Here is a 20,601-nt window from a genome sequence, read left to right on the forward strand (position 1 = left end):
AGGAAATTCTTGGCCCCGCCGTAGCGGCAACTTTCTGTTCTTGGGCAGGCACGTGCCCAGCGGCGTTGTTGCTCGTCTTTATACCGAAGAGGCTTGCTTGTACGCGCCCGAAGCGTGACGAGAGTCCCGAGACAAGAATCTTCACTCGGGAAAACCTACAGCTACTAAACGATGCGGTATAATTGCTCTGCCCAGTTTACTCACGGTATACGGTTGGCAGTGGTTATGGTCGGAAATCGGAGTGGTGGTGAACAGTTTACTGCTCGTACCACAAGTGAATGCGGAAGTCAGCGAAAATTAAGCTCTGCGGTAGAGTTTTTTTTTTTTTTTTTTTGCAATACGCAGTACGTTTTATGCAGTACGCTTTATGCAGTATGCAGTACGCTTTGTATAAATAAACGCAGTACGTACAGCAGTAACAGCGTACTGCAGTATGCAGTACGATTTATATATACGCTTAAAACCATGGGGCTTCGGAACTAGCGACAAGGTGTTTACTGAGGAAAAAGAAGTGTCTGATAAACAAAACGACTGGTTAGGCCTCCCTTGAAATGAAAGACGAAAGAAAGCACAATGAAATCATGGAAATTGCACTACCGGCTTATGTCCCGCTACAATGACACAAGAAACGCCGAGAAAAATGTAAAGCTAATTTCTTATCCCAAACCGAGACAACTGCGCGAGCACTGTCTTCCACATGGACCATACCTTTTGATGGCCTCGTTGGCCACTGCACCTAAACGCCGGCAAAATTAAATCAAATTTAGATTTCAACTAGCGCAAAGGTGTTCCACAGCGTCAAAACAAGCCAATGTCCGCTTAATGCCACGTTTACCTAATTGCTTCTTTCATTTACTGAATGAACCAACTACAAGTGCTTTCGACATGGCATGTTTAATCTACTCGTTCTCGAGAACCCAGCCATTCAGGCCTGCGGTAGGCAACAGGTGCGGTGCGCGAGCCCCGAAGCTTGAGCAATGAGTGGAACCGTGAGGCGAATATGTTCGCGGTCGCCAACTCCCAGCTTGCCCAGCGATGCGAGCGGACCTGAACGGCGAGAAGAAAAACATCGCCGACGATCCGCGCGCACGCGCACGCGCACGCACACACACACACGCGCGCACGCACACACACACACACACACACACACGCGCACACACACACACACAACGCCCAGACCGCGTAAGCCTCACTCAAGAACGGCCTACAGGTGCCAAGGAGAATCCACTCAGCCGTACACGCATACACATCTCCGCTGGCCGCCTTAATTACTTCCTCGCAGCGTGACAAGGAACGCGGAGCGAGCTTTCCTCGCACGCCGACGACATACCAAACACCCTAGAAAGCCACACGGCGGAGGAGCTGACCCTCTCACCGCCGCGGCACAGATTGTTGCGCACCTTCCCACTTTGGTTGGCTTTGTGACCGAGGTGGCGACGGCGTTTGGGGGGCGAAGCGCGAGAACAGTATGCCAGGAGCGAGACGGCCATGCGTCGTGGCCGCATGCGGACAGAAACAAGGTAGCCGATAAGAGCGGCCGGAGGGGGCCGTCATTGCATTACAATGGCCACGGCCTCCGCGATCGGCTGCCGCCGACAGCCGATCGCGGAGGCCGTGCAATGGCATATAAGCAGAGGGACCCCTCATTATGCAGGCGCAACGAGCTCGGAGAACGGTCCCCGAATGTGACGCGCTCATCGGACTGTTCATTAGCACACCCGCCACGGCGCTGCCTGCGCAGACTTATTCTACCGACGTCGGCTGCGCAGGAATACGTGAGCTTACGGACTTGTAGCCAGAACCGTACATTTCGGTACGACTGCCGCAATAATAGATACGCTGCGATAAAAGTAAGGAGATTAGCAGTACCTTTGTACTGTCAGTATGTATGTTCGAGATTGTCACATACAAAATGCGGGCGAAAAGGCCTGAAGACCTAATTCGCGGTGACTCATTGTTGGCGATCGTGCGAATGTCAAATCGCAGCTAAGCGATCAATAGAACCGCTGAATTTCACGACGCGGGATAATAGGACACCGCTGAAGCGTGCTTTACGCGTGCATCCAGGTGTGCCGACAAGAAACGACTTATTTGAAAGTGAATGAATGCGCTGTCACAGCCTTTTCGCTGTACCGCGGTGACATCTCATTTTGCCCACCGAATACAACACGAGGCGATATATTCGGCACACTCAGTCGACGTACCTATACCCATGTTTCTTTTATGGCGAGATTTGTGCCAACACACAAAAAGAGGCAAGACAAGGAAAATACTATACTTGGCTGCCAGCAGTCAAGGTTGAGCAGTGACGGCCTACCGGGCTCTGCCCCCTCAAGACTCGTGCCTGCCGCATTCTACTCTTTTGCACACGAAAGCAAGGACTGGGCGCCTCTGACGCTGCCTTATTCTTCTCGAAAGTCACGTAAAGAACAAGAGGAGGGAAGCGGAGAGCCGGACAATACGCGATAAAAGCAATCTGCGCGCACTATGAGTGAACGCATATTGCGTAGAGGAACATGTAAATAGTGAAAAGCGCATGGCAAAGGAAGGCCACCCGCGCAGCGCGCCTCTGGCCAAGAACCCTGCACAATGGGACAGCGCTAGGAGTCACAACAGCGGCAGGTTATGCCGGGAGCTCTGTACAAGTGTGCGACACAGTTTGTCGCGGGCTCTGGGCGTACAGAGAAAAAAAAGAATTCACGCATCTCCACAAAGTGAAGCATGACGAGTGGGCGAAGCACTGGGGATCGTTCTTACCGCAAATCACCCGTGGCATTGTCCACTTGCGCATGTAAATGAGTGAGAACGCGTGTGTACAGTATATACAATTCCAATCCAATTCAAGTTAATTCGATCTAATCCACAAGGCAGACGGTCTGGCTGAGCCATATCTACGGAATATCGCGCGAAAGCGCGGTTTCTGGCACCAAAGTAGGCATTACTAGGCCCTTGCTTGACCGTCGCTAATTGGATGCTTTGCAGTAGCAATGTCCCCGTTAAACTGGTGTTTTATCGTTTTTTTTTTGTTGTTTTTGCGAGTATGCTTCACTGCATTTCCCTATGTGGAAAAGCCAGCTTACAAGGACCAAGCTTACACCGAGCCCCGCAATGTCGGCTTCACTTGTATACACAAATGCATTGCTAAGAAAACGTTTTTCTGGGAACAATGTGAGCAATTTTGTATAAAAATGTGAAGGGGTGCCTGGGGGGGCTCCACAGCGCACTCCGCTACAACACCATGTAACCGCCCGGGTTGCAGTGGATTGCTGCTGCTGCTGTTGCAGCTTTTCTGTGTGTGTGCGCGTGTGTATGTGGTGTGTAGGTGTCTTTTCTACTACACCGTTGTGTTCTGTACCTTGATGTTTATTGTATATGTGTAGTGTTTATATGTAATCGTACTTTGCTCTCTATTGTTTAACTTTTCGTTTTTTTTCACCTATGTGCACTCGACCCCGCTCCTTATCTAAACCTTTTGCCCCACAGACCCACCAGGAACTTTCACCCTCTTAAATTTAACTCGATTTTTGCACGCACAAGCAAATTCAAAAATTCCTTTTTCCCGCGCACCATAAGTGATTGGAATGCCTTGCCAGCCGAAACCTTCTTATCAAATAATGTTCCTCAGATGTTTAACCAGCTCGTAGAATAAAATGTAACGGTGCCATTATCCTGTGATTGGTTTTCCATATCTAGTTGTGTAAAATCTGAGCTACTCTACTATGCATGATCATTGCTGCCTTGCTTCGCGTTTTTTTTTTTTCTGCCTTGATCCCTATCGTCTTATGTGCCATATGTCTAAAATATGCACTGATTAGCCCTCTCTTGTTCTCTGGTGTTTTCTTCGATTGTTCATTGCTCATTCCTTCGTGCTTGCAATTTATATTTCTTTTTTCTTCCACTTTCTTTATCTTGTTTAAAACTGGTTTTCATCATTGATGTATAAACAAATCACTCCTGCTTGGGTCGCCCAAGGCCTGCAGTATTGTATAAATAAATAAAATAAATAAATATATGTTCCTTGTTAATCTTGCATGTGTTGTATATATGTTCCGTGTTAACCCTCCTCAACCCTATCCCCCTATTCCTATGTACTCTTTCCTCCCCATCCCCCTCCTACACACCAGCAGGCGTTCCGGTGTCCGCGCCTAGGCGAAACAATTTACGCCTGTTGGTGGACCTTCCTGTCTTCCTAAAAAACAATACATGCATACATAGCGAGGCTTGTTTTGGATTCCTCAGCAATGCAGACAGTTAACTTAGAGGAGGCTTCACACATACAGGCGAAAATTGCTAGTATACTAATCGTGTGGTTTAGAGTCTGCTCTAGACGGTGCACCACGTGTGAGCACCCGTATGCGCTCAGAACGCGCGGTGTCCCGCTAGGAGACGACATTAAAAAGAGAGAAAGAGAGCACGGCCTTTTAAATTTATTTTCGCCCAAGTTCAAGCTCGCGGCAGCAGCAGCAGCAGCAGAGACGGCCTTGGCCGCTTCCGCATAGTCCAATGCCAAACGCACGCAACTGGTCGCGTTCCGACGCCGGCGCCCCCGTCGCGTCAGCGGCGCTTCTCCAGTCGCGTTTTACGCAATGGGCGGGCGTGGCACGTATATTCCTCGGAACACGTTTATGCAAAGCAGCATGCGACGAGAGCGAAGGCCGCGGCTAGCCGCTATTCACACTCGCAGAACTCTGCTGCTCGCTTAAAGTGTGGGTTGAAAGCATTCAACCTGACTTTTACACCGGACCGCCAAAGCCGCTGTGACAGCAGCTTTTGCGATCTGTCACAGCGATGCGTCTGCCGTCTTTGTCTCGTGACTCGTCAAATTTTGCGATACTCCCCTCCACTGCACCACAAACAGACTTGCCCAAGCATCAACCCTCGCAAGTTAACTAGGAGGCATTCGCGAGGAATTTATTGACTGTATCCCAGCTAATGTAAAGGAAATACCGCCCAACGCAGGTTAGGTGCATTAAAACTGGCTTGGTTGCAATGCGCTGCAGTCTATACCCCATAGATATCAACAATACCCTCACAAGCTGTATGAAGCAACTTAGAGCAGTGCAAATTGAAGACTTACTTGAAGCTACAAATTAGTTAAATTTGGCAGCGACTGCCCTTGCACAACACGCGTGACAGCAGTACTGACACCGCGATCGCGTTTTCCGCGTTTTTTTTTTAACGAGTAATTAAATTAGTTCTTCGAACACAGCTCATGTGCACCATGCATCTAAATGGAAAATAGGTGTTTGAAGTGCCTTATACCCGTCACTACAGTGTTGAACCCAAACACGCGGCGTGGAGGAGAGGAAGGTCGTGGGTTCATTTATACTGTCATACATACTGTCTTATACATTTATATAACCTGCACCGAAAACACGGACCCGCGGGCGCCTTTGTATTCAGCCTTTACTCACAACTATACAAGAACATTATGCAGGAGGGCTGAACACAGCTAGCTGTTCCGCACCGCCGCCCTGAGAGATTTTGATTTTGTTTAAGTATCAAAATTTCATAAAGGAATCTCGTTGTACTGCGCTGAACTGCGTTGTACTGCGCCGTTGTACCTCGCACTTTCGGCGGCAACGTCCCCCGACGAATTTAATGCGATTGACAGGGCGAAGTACAGAGCTTGTCAAAGCGGCGTCTTCGATCCGTATACGAGGGCGTGCTAAGGCAGGGTGACTGGTCCTGCGCCCACACAAAAACTGGACAGCATTTTCCCGCCCTTCTGCCCTCCGGAAGACCGCACAATGAGGCTTACGCACAGGTTATCTATTAACTTTCACTTGTACGTCCTTTCCACAACGTCGCTATAATCATAACTAATTTACGTCAATTTCGGCGTTTTTATTGAGCCTGCTTCCGCGACACCGCACGCCTGAAAACCTTCAGTCACGAGGACCACCACCAAATCGGGCAGCTCATCAGGCAACGCTCTTGCACGAGACACAATGACGACGGTTCGTGTTTCGCGCGGAATGCGCGGGCAGACATCCAGGTGCGCCCGCTCCGCGAACAAGGTGGGCGCCGAATGAGTGGGCCACAATTCACAGCCGCCATTGTGGTGTCGCCTTGCATCACACGAGACGCGACACGCACCGACCGGAAGTGATGTGCGCGGACGGCATCGCACCCACGCCGGCGGGACATTCCAACGCGACGATTGTCTTCCGGTTCACAGGCATCCCACAATTAGCGTGTCAACCCACGGTGGCATGGCTGACGTCGAAGCGACGCTCTGAGAATCGAAAGAATGGCGAGCGCAGCGCGGGCACCCGCTTTGCCTGTTTTTGAAGCCAACGATCAAAAATCGAGTAGGCTACTTGCTATCCGAAACGTATCTGACGCCAACAGAGTCATACGTATTACAAGTGTTAAAAACACAGAGAACACGCTGGCACAAAGACGCAGTGCAGATAAGGTGTAACGTTACTGGAACAACAAACGAACAAAAAAACGCCATGACACCGACCAGACCGGTACGTTGGAATATATTTTCCGCTCTTGAGCAAAACCGAAAAGCAGACTTTTTTTTTTTTTCGACACATCACATTACCAGGTCACGCCAGGCCATCCCGTGACATCCTCACCTGAGGGGTTAACGGCATATTCCCTTACGAACCATCCAGTAGATACACGTGAATTTGTATTTGTAATTCAAAATGCATTATCACTGCTCGTTGCGGTGGTAATTTGATGTCTAAGTATGGCGAGAATCTTTATTCTATTATTTTTCTTTTGCGCCGTGGTTGTAACGGTTCGAACCGTTACTAACCGGAACTGAACCATTTAACTCGGATCGTAATAAAACCCGAACAGAAATCATTTCGTTCCCACGATATGATTACTGCTTGCACGAAATAACAAATCAGAGCAAAAGGTAATATAGGCGCTGGGTTTGGAAACGACGAAAAGGCACCTTCCATACAGTACCTGGCTTGCAGCAAGAAAAAGAGAGCAAGTAACTTACATAACTAATTTCTTTCGAAGAAACCTGAAGAGAGCGCAATTTTATCTTTGCATGCTGTGTTGGGAACAGTTAAATTCGATTTGAATGAGTTTGTTTCGCTTCTATCAGACATCGCGCGCAGCGGGTGAGTCGGACGTCCGAAATTGTGCTGGGCAGTAAAACGCGCCTCGACCTTACGTAACCGCATTTCTAGCGTTGCTTCGAGAGACAGGGCGAACGTGTATTCTAAAAACACCTTCATTTATGCCAGCGGGCATTAAAAGAAAACACGGTCCCCGATTACAGCGCACAGTTTTAAGACGGCGTCCTCGGGGAGTAATTCGTCCGTAATCAGATAAGTAGGGGACGGATGCCCCGCGAAGGGCTCGTCACCCTCCGTGTTACGAATGCTAAGCGGAAGCGAAGGTCGGGTGGCCGTGCGTGCGGAAGACGCAGCGAGCGCCTCGTCGTCGCCGCCGCCTCCCGGTCGGCGCTGGGTGTGGGAAAAAGCGGTCCCCGGCCCCGGCGGACACCGCGCGGGCATCAGCCGGCATTGTTGGTACAGGTATGTGGGCCACACAAACAGACGCGATGGGCGCTCACCGAGAGCGCGTTCCCCCATCGCTGCGCGCCAACGTGATTGCTCGCGCGAAGGCCGCCGTACCGAACGCGTGGCTCGTTCCGAGCGCGTCCGCAGCGCCCCACGGGACGCATTTCTGAGCAGAAGTTCGCGCCTGTCACATCCCTTGATACGAAAACACTTCACGCCCAATTTTGATGTTTTGTGCACGCAGACACCTTAGTAACTCCTCAGCCTGACATCCTAGCATAGGCAGGGTGGACAAAGTTTTGTTTATTTTCGAAATGCTGGCTGTTTCGAGAGACATACGCTGTTGCATTGAACTGTCTATACTCATAACACGGACACGTGCTAATAGCTACATATCAGACGAGACAACCTGCACCAGCGGTAGTGCAGTGATTTGAGTTTTCCAGCGAGGTAGAACGTAAGCCGCCAGTTGTATGTCATTCGCTACATGCGGCTAATAATTGGGACAAGTTCGTAATTCTCTGAGAGCAACTGAATAACTGACAAATTGTTAGTTCGACTAAAATCGAATTTAAATGGGATAGCCCGCGTGAAGTTTGTCAAAGCATGTCTGCAATAGTTTATAGGAGAGAGTACCGGCCCAAACGTGTACCGTCTTTTGTATTCAAACCTGTAAGCACGTAAGCAACCGGGCGCATAGGCAAGCTACGACCTGCTACGGCCTTGTAACACGGCACCCTGAGTTCAGTTCTTCGCAGCTGAACTAGGTGGATGGCCAAATCCAGCCGCTAGTGCAATAAAGGTATATGCGGTTTACACTGGCTGAGCATGGCACTTTTGCACTAATCAATGCCACGTGCAGCATCCACCGTCACGTGCACGCATGAGCGTGTGTCCCGTCGTGTATGCGTTGTAGTCCGCGGTGCCACCTTTTGCTGTATCGCTCTCACTAGCCACTCGGGTGCATTACAGCAAAGCACACCGACGAGGACGTAATGGCGTTCGTAGTACGTTCTTCAACGTGCACCCACAGTTGTGTGCGTTCACGAGCGATTTCGCATGTTCACTTTGACGGAACACAGCCCACGTGAACGGGAACCGAGTACACGACGTGCTTATCAGAATACCACCTCATCTTTCTGAAGGAAACGGAGCTCATCCGGCAGATTTAACACGCAACACTCAAGTGCGGATTCTGCTCCATATCGGTTGAAACTGCCAGCTACAATCAATCAATCAATCAATCAATCAATCAATCAATCAATCAATCAATCAATCAATCAATCAATCAATCAATCAATCAATCAATCAATCTGCTAGCCAGCCAGCCAGCCAGCCAGCCAATCAATCAATCAATCAATCAATCAATCAATCAATCGAAACTACCTGCTGCTCCGGCGGCTCTCCAAACCATCCCCCACCTATACCATCCACCTTCTCCTGTCCTATTCCCACCCCCTACACTGCGTTGTATGCAGGTGCACCCCATGACTGCATACAATTAATATCCGCGTGCACCCTTCCTCTTTCACTTCCTACCGAATAAATACGCAACGAAAAGTTCATTAGTAACCGAATGTCGGCCTCTTTAGTCACCGCTGCGTGTCACATGTAGAAACGTTTGCAACGCCGAATTTTCCCGGTTACACGCGCGCACACAACACACAAACGCGGCCCGTTAGCGGTTAAATTAGGCAACCGGGGACTGCCGTCTTACGCGGGCATCGCTTTATCGACCGCAGGAAAAGTCCGGGGACGCGGAAACAACCGATTTCGCCCACACCGCGCACACGCAAGGGAGGAGGGTGCGCGAAACGGTCGGGCGCAAATTTACGCGCGCTAAATGCCGGCGTCGTTACCCCCGGGCCTCATTAGGCCCGCACCTCCAAGCATCAAGAGCAAAATTACACAAAAGAGACTCGGGAAGGGTAGGCGGAACCCGCTAACAGAAAAGAGGCTGGATGAAAGAATATCCGAGACGCAACAAACAATTAAGGTGAGAACAGAGTTCGTTTCCTGGCTATTTTCTTTTTCTACGCGCTTTCAGTCCCCTTTCTGTGCTTTCACGTGGTCGTCGGATCATGCAGGCGTATAGTAGTGTGGGTGGTGTTTTAAGGCCTGAAGATACATGCTCCTTGTGAGCTCTGTGACGCTTGGGAACAAACATTCCTGCACCGAGTGCTCTGAATGAGAAGACGCCACCGGTGGGAAGAAAAGCTGAGATAAAAAAAAAAAACTGCACGGCTTTCGACTGTTGCTTGTAAGGCTGCACGACTCTCCGTTGAGGCTTTTAAGAAGTGGCCCGATTTATTCAAAAGGGTGTTGAAGGGCTTGTTGGTACATTATATCGTTTAAAAACAGCGCAGAAGACGGGACTAAGGAAGCAACAGACGACAAGCGCTGTCGAACAACTGTGCGCATTTTAATTCGCAGGAAAATATACATGAAAAGCAAAAGGAAAGAAGAAAAGAGAAATGAAAAAAAAAAAAAAAGAAAATCGGAATAAACTTTTGTCACAAAAGGTGATAGCAACAAAGGTGATGGTAAAAATTAGTATGGTAGTGGGCGAAGGGAGAGGGAGATCTTTGAAGACTACCAAATCAACAGGAAAGGGAGCGATTGCATCAGCGAACCGTCTGTGTCACTGCTGGATAAGGAAAGCGCTTACCTAACGTGACTAGTAGTCTACAAATCGTCACGTGGCGGATAAAATTGTTGCCATCATACTAATCGGTTGCTATCACCTTTTGTGTCAAAAGTTTATTTCGTTTTTTTTTTTTTCATTTCTCTTTTTTTTTCTCTTTCCTTTGCTTTTCATGTATATTTTCCTGCGAATTAAAATGCGCACAGTTGTTCGAAAGCGCTTGTGTCGTCTGTTCCTTCCTTAGTCCCGTCTTCCGCGCTGTTTCTAACCGACTGATGCGCTCGAAGGATGCTACGCGTGCAGTAATTGAAGCTCTCGCTGCCTCTTCGGCGGGAGGACAACAGTTACGCATTCAAGGTCCGGCAAGTTGTTAAGATCCCGAACCTATATTATTCAAACAATACTCCGCGCTGAGGGGAACTAAATTGTCCAACTGCGCAGCTTTTCAGTATAACGGTGGCCAGGTAGACATCTTTTCCGCCGTTTCGTTCCAGGTAAAATATCCGGCGGCCTAATGTTTTTTTTTTAATAGAAACTACGTGTTTACATACGAGTACTGGCTTCCGCAGGAGATTTGTTGTTCCATGGCGAAAGGAGTTTAAAAAAATTCCATCATAAAGTACATCAACATACACGCGTGCTACCACTATACAAGCTCATCCTCCTCGAAAGAAGCCTTTTTCACACTCCACCGTTTACTGTAGCTTGCAGTCAGTGAACACTATATGTGAAGGTGCATCGGTATACACCCGCCGCAGTGGCTCAGTGGCTAGGGCGTCATGGTGTTGAGCCTGTTGAGCCCAAGGACGCGGGTTTGATTCCCGGCCACGGCGGCCCCTTTCCTAATGGAGGAATAAAGCAAAAACGCCCGTGTGATCGATATTTCAGCGCACGTTGAAGATCCCCAGGTGATCAGAATTATTCCGGAGCCTTCCACTACGGCGCGTCTCATCGCCTGTGAGGCGTCGGCCCGTTAGACCCCATCATCAATCAATACATCAGTATACAAGCAGAATGATGCGGAATTGTCGAAATAAAACTGGTATTTTTCATAACCCACCACGAATAGGACGCAGCATCTGGGGCTTGCAGCGAATACATCGACCATCAGTTCAACACCAACTGCCGCAAAGAATGGCCCAAAGCGTATACGTCGACCAAAGGCCTGTGCGAGGCATGCGAATGTAATTTGTGAATTGGGATGAGATTGATGATACTTGAAGAAAAAAAGTGGAACTAGTTCGATGGCAGTAGCTACCGCAAACTCTCTCGCTACCTGTTATTGATCTGCAGCGTCCCCCCGCCCGCTCCCTTTAATTCTCCGCACTTTTGTCCGCCTTCCCCCCCCCCCCCCTCCTTCAGTATTTTTTTTATGACGGCAAAGCATTTTGCTAATAAAGAGGTGCACGTATCGATCCACCCGCATGTCCATCTGTTCGCGTCCAACCGTCCCTCCATTCATCTCTCTATCTCTCTCTGCAAGCTGGCATCTATCAGATACCGGAAAAACGTAGCTGCGCAACATTGGCGAACTTACCGCGCACGGCTACCCTACATGAACGAACAACGGTGCGATCATTCCCGAAGACAGACAGCATTTCTCTGTTTCCCGCAGTGAATAGGGGCAGCCCGCAAGGTCCACAACTTCGCGGGAGAAACAGCGTCTCGCTATAGTCTCTTCGTCGCATGAAAAGAGGGCGAGCGATAGTAGGGCGCTGTCGTTATAGAAGGTCGCGAGAGGGCACAACGCTTGGCGACCCTGCAGCAGGACACGCCAGTTCTTTCGGTTGTCCAGCGTTCGCACGCTCGATGACCCCGGCAGCGTGCGGCATCCAGGAGGAGAAAGGGCACGGTGACAAGGTTTCCGATACCAAACAAGCCACAAGTCGCTCGCACGCACGCAGTCGGTATACCCTCGCGAAACGCCGTTGCCAGGGTGACTACAAGATAAATATATAGACACGCTTGACATGCAGGCCGAGATGCTTCTGCGCCGTGGCCGGGGAAAAGCATGCGGAACAGAGCCGACGCCCCTTATCCGCCATGTTGCGCCGGTTCTGTGAGAACAAAGGGCGAGGGACACGGCTGCGGCTGCTGGCGTACGTGTCAAGGACGCTAGCGCCTTTCTTCTCTGCGATGAGCAGAAATTTAAGCTAGAGAAATTAAGTGCTGCGGGTAGCGAAAGCTGTACGAGAGGCGGTAGGCAGCGGTGGGACAAGGGTGAATTTAAGGTGCGCGTGACGCGATTTGGTGACAGGGTGAAATTGGGGCTTCATCACGACGTGAGGATGCAGACACAGCGGATGTAAAGTGCACATACGCAGTCCAACTGATAGAAGCCAAGCGTGGCAGGAGGAGCACCGCAATAAAATTGGTGTGAAAGGACAAATGAGTGCGTATAACAATAGGACAACCGATGCCGCCAAGATGGTGCGCTGCAACTAGTTTTTGTGCTGATGCCTTCCAAACATGGCGCAACGGAGCACGCGGACGCCAGTGAAGAATCCGTTTTGCAGCGATGCACCTGTCTGATGTCTACAACTCGTACGCTCCGCATTCCGCACAAACAGCGGTACAATCCTGCTCTTTAACTACCGCGTTGCGCGCGGCCCACACTTTTAAGAGGTGTCCAGCGCGATTCGTTCCGTCACACTTCACGTCGGCGCGAAGAGCGTCACTTCTGTCCGTGGACTGCAAAGCAGCACCCCCAAGTGTCAATAAAACTTGGAACCTGGATGCCCAGCGCAGACGGGCAGCTGAGCACGCGGTCCTGCGCAAACAGACAGGCCGCCGGAAACGCGGACAGTGTCCATTATACGTGTGGACGCGCCTCCCTCCTCCAGGTGAGTCACTGAAGCCAAGGGGACCGGAAGTGCAATTACCTGGAAAACACTAGCCGGCAAGAAATGCGCTGTTCACGCTTCGTTGAGTGCGACACGATTGGGAGGCGGCGAAGAACCCTTCTGCGCGCGCGCCGTCGAGAAACGAAAGAGTACATGGCCCAGCCGGCCTGTGCGACAGAACGATGTTTTCGATCCTCCTCACGAGCAACCCTGCCTTCACTTAGGGCGTAGTAACGACCAGCCCTCTTTTTTATTATTATTTTTTTTGGGGGGTGGGGGATTCCACAATAGCAGGGAGGTCTAACAGCACGCAGAGCTCCCGGTGTGGGTGGGAAGAGCGCAGCGCACGTGTGAGCACACAACAGCTCGTTTTGCTTGCGAAGGCGACGCAGAGTAAAATGAACGCAGCCGACGTGAAATTGCGAGCGCGAAATCTTAATTCGAACGCATGAAATGTGTAATCGAGCAAAAAGCCGGTGTTTGTAACAGCGAAACGGCTTCGAACTTTCCATTGGCTGGCAGCCGAAGGGCATGAAGCTTGGCGCATCATAATGGAGGTTAGCGCTTCAAGAAACTAGACACACGACAGAAAACGGATAGGACGAGCGCCCGTCCTGTTTTTCTGTCGTGTGTGTAGTTTCTTGAAGCGCTAACCTCCGTTATGATGACGATGAACCAACTAGTCCAGCAACAAGTTTTATGAAGCTTGACGCACCTACATAGTCAGCGGCCGCAACCGCAGCAGTAGCGAAAAGAGGGCGTTCGTACCAGTGCCCGAAAGTAAAAAACTAAAAAAGAAACATTATTCAGAGCGAAAAACTCGAAAGAGCACTGAGCGGTGTTCAAGTGGGCATTAATGTTTTCTGGATTAACAATTGCGTCGGGGTCCTCGGCATTGTATTCAGCAGGTTATTTTGCATGTCGATGCTGTTTGCCGATTGTAATTATCAAACGAGCCATGGCCAACGCGTAATGACGTCTGTAACGCATGCGTCTCTAGTCGCTTGTTTATAGTGCTCTATTATACTACCGCCACATTGGTTTCTAATGTGCTTGCATGCTATCTCAGCCCTCATATTTCTTATTTTCAACCATTTTATTTGTTTGCTCACGCACAAGTTTAACAGGTTAAACATGCAAACTATCAGTTATTTCGACATTGTTAACTTGGAAGTGCGTGGTCTTAGCTGACGTCAACCAATATGTGGGAGGATGACGTAAGCTAGGTGAACAGAATTTCGAACGCACTTTTAGCATTCAAGGAAACTCAGAACGTGGCTTGGACATTCAGAACTTTAACCTGGTAACGCAGTGGTTCTCAAGTAGGGTCCGCGATATCGTCCCCGGAACTTTTACCCCCCCCCCCCCCCCCCCTACCCAATCATTTTTTCTTTTTTCTAAACCTTGTCGGAAACGCAAAAAGGTGGCTTCACTACGTGGCTTCACTTTTTGGCGTAGCTATTGTAGCGTAGCCCACGGTTTAACGCTGGCTTTTTGCACGACACGCCAGCTCTGCGGAACAGCCAGACACACAAAAAGGCAGCTTGGGTGACTTTTAGCTCCACTAGCAAATCGTTTGACAAAATGACACGCATCAGCATAGAAGTCCGACAAAAGGTGGACATTGATAAGTATGTTGGAGACTTAAGCTGCAAGTTAAAACTCCTGGAAATTATAACACGGGTCAACATAGTTCACCGTGGGGTCCCCCATCACTCTTACTGCTTTCGAAGGGGTCTCCAACACACATGGTTGAGAACCGCTGTGGTAACGTAACAAGACAATGTCCACAGTTCACTTCAATACCCCTTAGCGGCAGCAAGTACCTTAGGCATAACAACGGTAGCTAGCCTCATCATATTCTCCTCTCCCACCCCCCCTCCACCACCCCCGCCCATACGCAGAGATTAGTTATTTCGCATAGCCATACCGAGATCACCAGCTAGCCTTGGGCACGCATGATTCATTATAAACAAGCAAAAGCTTTTTGTCGGTAATGGCTTGCGCATTTTAAATTCCTACATCTAAAGAAAAGAAAAACCGCTGCATTGCAGCTATAGTTATTCTTCGACCTGTCCACAACAGTTCTGCAGTTATGTTTGTCGCCACCGAGGCAAATAATAAACACCTACACTGCAAACGACACATTTTGAACTACAATTCTGCGTCGACCACAGCGCGTTCGATCGTTACAGTCAATAAAGGGCGTCAACGCGAAAACAACACGACAAAAGGGTTGCGCCACTTGTAAACCTTTCACACAGCTGGTGAGATTGAGCACTAACGTTGCCATGACAACCTACGGCGCCCGAAGACGGTTGGTTTGTTGACCTCCGTTTTTCTTTGTTACTTGTTAGTTTATCATTTCGGATTCTGTGGCACTTAGCGTACGGGGAGCGATCAATCTCTTTGCGCCTGCACACGACATGTGGACACACCATGAGCGGTGGCCAAATCAATGAGTATTGTTTCTTCCGGTGCACGTCGAAGTGATGTAGATCGGCGGTGGGAAGAGTCAGGTGTCTAAACACGCTCAAACACAAGAGTTTGTCTGCATCCGCGTGGTACCGATTGATTGATTGTAGGGTTTTAACGCGCCGACGCAGCGCAGGCGATGAGGCGCGCCGTAGTGGAGGGCTCCGAATTAATTTTGACCACCCGGGGATCTTTAACGTGCGCCGAAATCTCGTACACACGGGCGTTTTTTGCTTTTCGCCTCCATCAGAAAAGCGGCCGCCGGGGCCGGAAATCGAACCCGCGACCTCCTGTTCAGCAGCGCAACGCCTTAGCCACTGAGCCACCGCGGCGGGTATCCGCGTGGTACCGTCAGCGCTTCGTGTCGGGTTGCGCAGGCCGTAACGTCGACTCAAAACTGCGCGCAACCACTCACGCAGAAGCGAAAACGACTGACGAGGATGCAGTCGTGTGCACGCCTCGTAACCTAACGGAACGCGAAGGGTTTCGAAGGCCGTTGAACACGTGGTCGCGGATAGACCGATTATTTCTGGAGTTGGGGCGAATGAATTACACCCGCTATAGTCGAAAGAAGCATATATGTAAATTAAGTGTAATTATTTCTTAAACATGTGCCCAGTTCTTCGTGAACGGTGATTACCTGTCCTTTCCACACCCTGCGCACTCACCAAAAACTGAAAATTTCGAAGGGGGAGCAGTGGCGAACACTACTGCCACTGTAATACTCTATAGCAGTCCTTATGCGAATTTATTTCTGCCACCTGAGGAGCACTGAACTTATTCCTCCCAGATGCTGAACTGTGCTGTACCAGGTGGCTAGAACGCCATGGGCGTCGGGCTCAACACAACACGGTAAAAGTAAAATGTAACAGCATATACAGCCTCGGTGAACGACAAGGCAAAAAAAAAAAAAAAAAAAGCCGCGGCTCCTGTTTGCGGGCGTCGTACCCCATTTTAACGTGCTGCAATGAAAGGAAACCGGGAAACATCACCGGCGACGAATGGAGTATAGCTTACACAGCGGAAAAATAAGCCGTACATGTATTATTAAGGTCCTTGCAATGATATATGGCCGACCTAATATATTCGCTGATACACGTATACCTGTGTGCGCGCTTTTATGGTGCTGTAATCCGCCGCAATTCTGCAAAAGAAACATCTGCCAAGTGCTTTCGCGATAACGCCAACCAGCAAGAGCAAGCGAGAGACAGAAATACCAGAACAGCCGGAAGCGATAGGCTGCTATCTATGAATTAGCAGCCCCCTGAACTGCCACAACAGCCGGCTGGGCGGGGAAGGCTGGAAGCGTGTTGAAGAGCACAATCGGTGACGATGTTCCCTTCACGTGTGTGCGCTGGTGAAGGCCGCATCCTGGTAGCCAGGCAGGCGACATCTTAAACCCTTTCTGTCACGGATACGACACTAATAACGGGAGCGGATGGCCAAGCAGAAAGCGGAACAAGGAGGCAACACAAGCGGGCGGGGGGGAGAGGCGCAGCAACTGCGTCCCCTCATTTCCGTGTTTCCGGTTTTGCGACGCCAGTTAGTTGACCCGTGTTTCAGCTAGAGAACAATACACGAACACTTCGATGAGCGCCCCTAAAACTTGTTGCCCAGACAGAACGGGTGGATTTCAATAACATCACACCCAGACGGTCAATACGAGTGCGCCGAACTGGGCAAGTTGGTGAATGTTCATGGTGAAAACAGCGCGTCCAAGACGATTTTTCCATTCTCTGTCTTCGTCTTGGATGCGCTGTTTTCACCATGAAATATGTAGCACTTTAGGCGCCTAGTGCAACTTTCACCCATACTTCTATCCAACGTCCGCCTAATTGGATCGATGGCTAAAGGATTGCGCTCCTATATAGGCGCGAGGTCTGTTTTGCTTTTGGAGGCGAAGGAAGAACGCCCTCTTGTAAGAGACTTCGGCTCAAGCCTGAGACACCTGGGTGGCCTAAGTTAACCCGTAGCCCCTCACTGCAGCGCGCCTAATAGGAGTCGTAGACTTAGCTTTAGCACCCGTGCGCAAAACCCAGATTTGCACTAGAGCTCCAAACGTGCACGTCCGCCGAAATTGCGAAAACCAAAATGCGTACTCACCTCTCACCCGCAGGTCGCACGGGCCTAAACTCCGACACCCACAGCGTTTCCGAATCCAGCTTTCTTGGCATTACGTCAAACGTTACAGAGAAGGGCCAGTTGCTCCCTCCCACACACCGAAAAGCACCGCGCGAGGGCAACCGATGGACAGCTGCTCCTAAAAGGAGGCGGGGTCGAGAGTATCCCTAAATCACGCCGCGCCTTCCGTCAACGCTCGCAGAAGGCCCAGCGACCGACGCCTGCGCGCATACAAAATTTATCGCCGATAAGACGCTGGCTATGGGAGCGTGATTCAAAGCCCGTCGGCGATGGCCGCGCTCGCGCGACCGGAAACAACTTCCACCGCCACTACCGATACGAACGGAAGAGGATACGGTACAGATTCGTCATCGTCAAGCGGTGCGTCAGCAACGGCACCGCTGCGACGAGTTCTCGACGAGCTGGACGATAACGAGCAGCCCGCCCGTCGTCCCCCACGATGCGAAGATGCCCAGCGAAAACGTACAATCGCTTTTGCGTACTACATGAGTTCCATCGTGCGCCAATCTGAAGATAGCGGGCGGTTGATGCGACTGCCACGTCGCCGCGCCTTCTTGAGCTAGCTCGAAGTTCGATGAAAGTTAATTCCATCCAGCGGCCGCGTGGAGTACTCGACGTCGCGACGTCAGGGCCATATTGCTGAAGATTACGTGCATAATCCTGTCTAATGACTTCGTAGCGCGAAGCCTGGCAGTCGTGCTGAGATACGGACACCCCGGATAAGCGAGCACTGGGCGGATGTAGAGTTACCCTTCGCACGTGGAGGCGAGTTCTGTGTTCAAAAAACTGCGAACCCTCCACGTTGCGGGATTAAACACGGGGAGTGGGGGACACCGTTCATCTTCCCACAACGCCAGTAAAAATCCGCAGAGAGCTCGCGCTTACACCGTGAAGTTGAAGCTATAACGCGCATGCACGCATGCGCGCACAACCAAGAAAAAAAAAGACGCCTTATAATACGCAGAAATATTACGCTGCAGTGCATGATGTTTTATTTCTTTTCGGGAATTTCCACCAGGTGCGCCGCAGTACTGCACACAAGCTATTTTATTTGTTTGTTCTACAAAAACGAGAAAAGGGAAAGCTGCAACAGCTGTTGGGATTCGAGTCCGCGACCTTGGGCTTGGTACAGAACGCCTGGGCGCAGGCAGGAGAATGTAAGGTCAGTCCGAGTTCTCTTCGTTTCCAGAAGGGGTCACTAAACTCATCCTTCCTTGTTATTATTTCGTGGGTTTACGAGTTCGACCACCGCTTATGACCGGCCTCGTAGCTGTTTTCTCTCTCTCTCTCTCTCTCCGCCTTTTTCTTCTTTCTTAGCAGAATCAAAGCGGAAGTTACGTACTTTCGCACGAGAGTCGTGACTCCGAACATAAGAGACTGCGGCGGAATCCTCCAGACGGTTCCTTTTATCTTGTCAAGATCTCTGTGCAGAGCCCGAACGTTCCCTGGAGACTTCTTTCTACTGCCTTTTTTAGTTTCCCCTAGCCGGCGTTTCGGTAGTCAGAAGGAAGTATCAATTTGTGCTCTCATGTCCGGTACGCTGCGAGCAAGTATACATGTTTGCCGGACACTGACAGTCACCGAACGGGTTATCAACCGAGAAACGTATACCCCATGCATTTCTCAAGTTCGTTCGTCGCCATCAAGCTGTTTGCGCCAAGTTTTGTCGCCAAAGTTTCAAAACAAGAAGTGCTCTTCACCGGGGATAATTAATACACCCTTATTTTCCACTATATTGGAGTTTAAAGCTGGCAGTATCACAACTTGGCGACTTTTATTACAAACCTCGATGAGCGGCCTATAAAATAAATTAAATATATAACAACAGCTGTGCTGGCGTGCAGAATTTCAGAAACGCAAGACGGTGTTTATCGCAAGCTTTCGCAAGGACGGCGTCTCAAGGACCCTTGCATGGATGGGCGCTCAAGATATCGCTTGCGTGGGAGTCAAATGACAGCTTCATTAAAGGCGACCGCTCCCGCTGCATGCCACGTGCATAAACTGACTTCGCTGACTGTAAATTCGTGCAGAATTCGAGTATACAGTAGACGCTCGTTGTAACGAAATCACTTCGTTCGAAACGTCGCTTTATTCGAAGTGTTTAATGGCCCCTGCAGCGCATTCAGAGTGAATCGTCTCCGCTTTTAACGAAATATCGCTTATAACAAAACTGGCTTTCTTCCCGAGGACTTCGTCATAACGAGGACTAATTCTATTCGTTTTTACGCATGCGTATTGGTACTTGCCTCATTGGGTTGTGAACGGCGTTTGTGATCTTGCGTTTGCGGACAGTAGTTTGTTCGCGTTCTCCGGGCGGCCGTCCTCGCGGTCCCATACTGCGCTAGCTGCCGAAAGGCTAAAAAAGAAGTGCGATTTCTACATCAGTCGTCGTGGACCCAAACTAAGCTCCCTACTTGCAAAGTCACAATGAAGTTCGCGAAAGCAGTACGTGAACGACCCGTGAACAAAAGTTGGAAATGCTCCTCTACGCAGTAAGTTAAGTCATCCCACTGAACGGACGATATTACCGGCCTTTTTGAAGCATATGCCGTTCCGCTGTCGTGTGCGCTTGACGGGGGAGCTGTACTAGTGGTGAGGTGCCGGAGGCCAGCAAAAGGTGAAAAGGCGGAGCGAACGACGCGGTAGCGCAGGTGCCATAGACGTCCGCTGCGTTCCTCCGAGATGGCGACCAATCAACGACAATCCATGCGACCAGCGAAGCTGAACTGCACGTTGAACCGTTCGTGAGCCCTTCGCGGATTTCCCCTTCCCATCCGCGGCCCTTGACCGAGAGGCCTCAGCACTGAGCTTCATTGCGGCGTGGGCTGCTCACTTCGCGACCCGGCATGTGACTCCAAGGCCAGCGGTCGAGAAGAGCAGCTAAACATCTTTTGTCTCGCGTAATCACTTCCTCGACGTTGCGCTGTCACGGTCTGCTGCCTCGGAGGCGGAACCTGGCCGGAATGGAGGGAAACCTGAGGCACATCTTGCTCGAGCA

General features: G+C 50.3%; 1 protein-coding gene across 6 annotated transcripts in view; it reads right to left on the bottom strand.

Annotated features, from left to right (window-relative positions):
* Nemy (cytochrome b561 family member no extended memory) overlaps nucleotides 1-20,601 on the bottom strand; it is a 152,449-nt gene that overhangs the window by 22,404 nt on the left and 109,444 nt on the right. Inside the window, exon 1 of one of the 6 annotated variants that reach the window (XM_077700252.1) lies at nucleotides 17,565-17,890. The exons of 4 other annotated variants lie outside the window; for them this stretch is intronic. In XM_077700252.1, the coding sequence (XP_077556378.1) occupies nucleotides 17,565-17,635 (71 nt within the window). In that variant the 5' untranslated portion in view covers nucleotides 17,636-17,890. Of the gene's footprint in view, nucleotides 1-17,564; nucleotides 17,891-20,601 lie in introns of those variants that run through there. One more of the 6 variants, XM_077700250.1, reaches the window with a different exon arrangement.

This window comes from Haemaphysalis longicornis, unplaced genomic scaffold (genome assembly GCF_048455015.1).
Source record: "Haemaphysalis longicornis isolate Haplotype H1 unplaced genomic scaffold, Haemaphysalis longicornis Haplotype H1 scaffold_2, whole genome shotgun sequence".
Lineage (NCBI taxonomy): Eukaryota > Metazoa > Arthropoda > Arachnida > Ixodida > Ixodidae > Haemaphysalis > Haemaphysalis longicornis.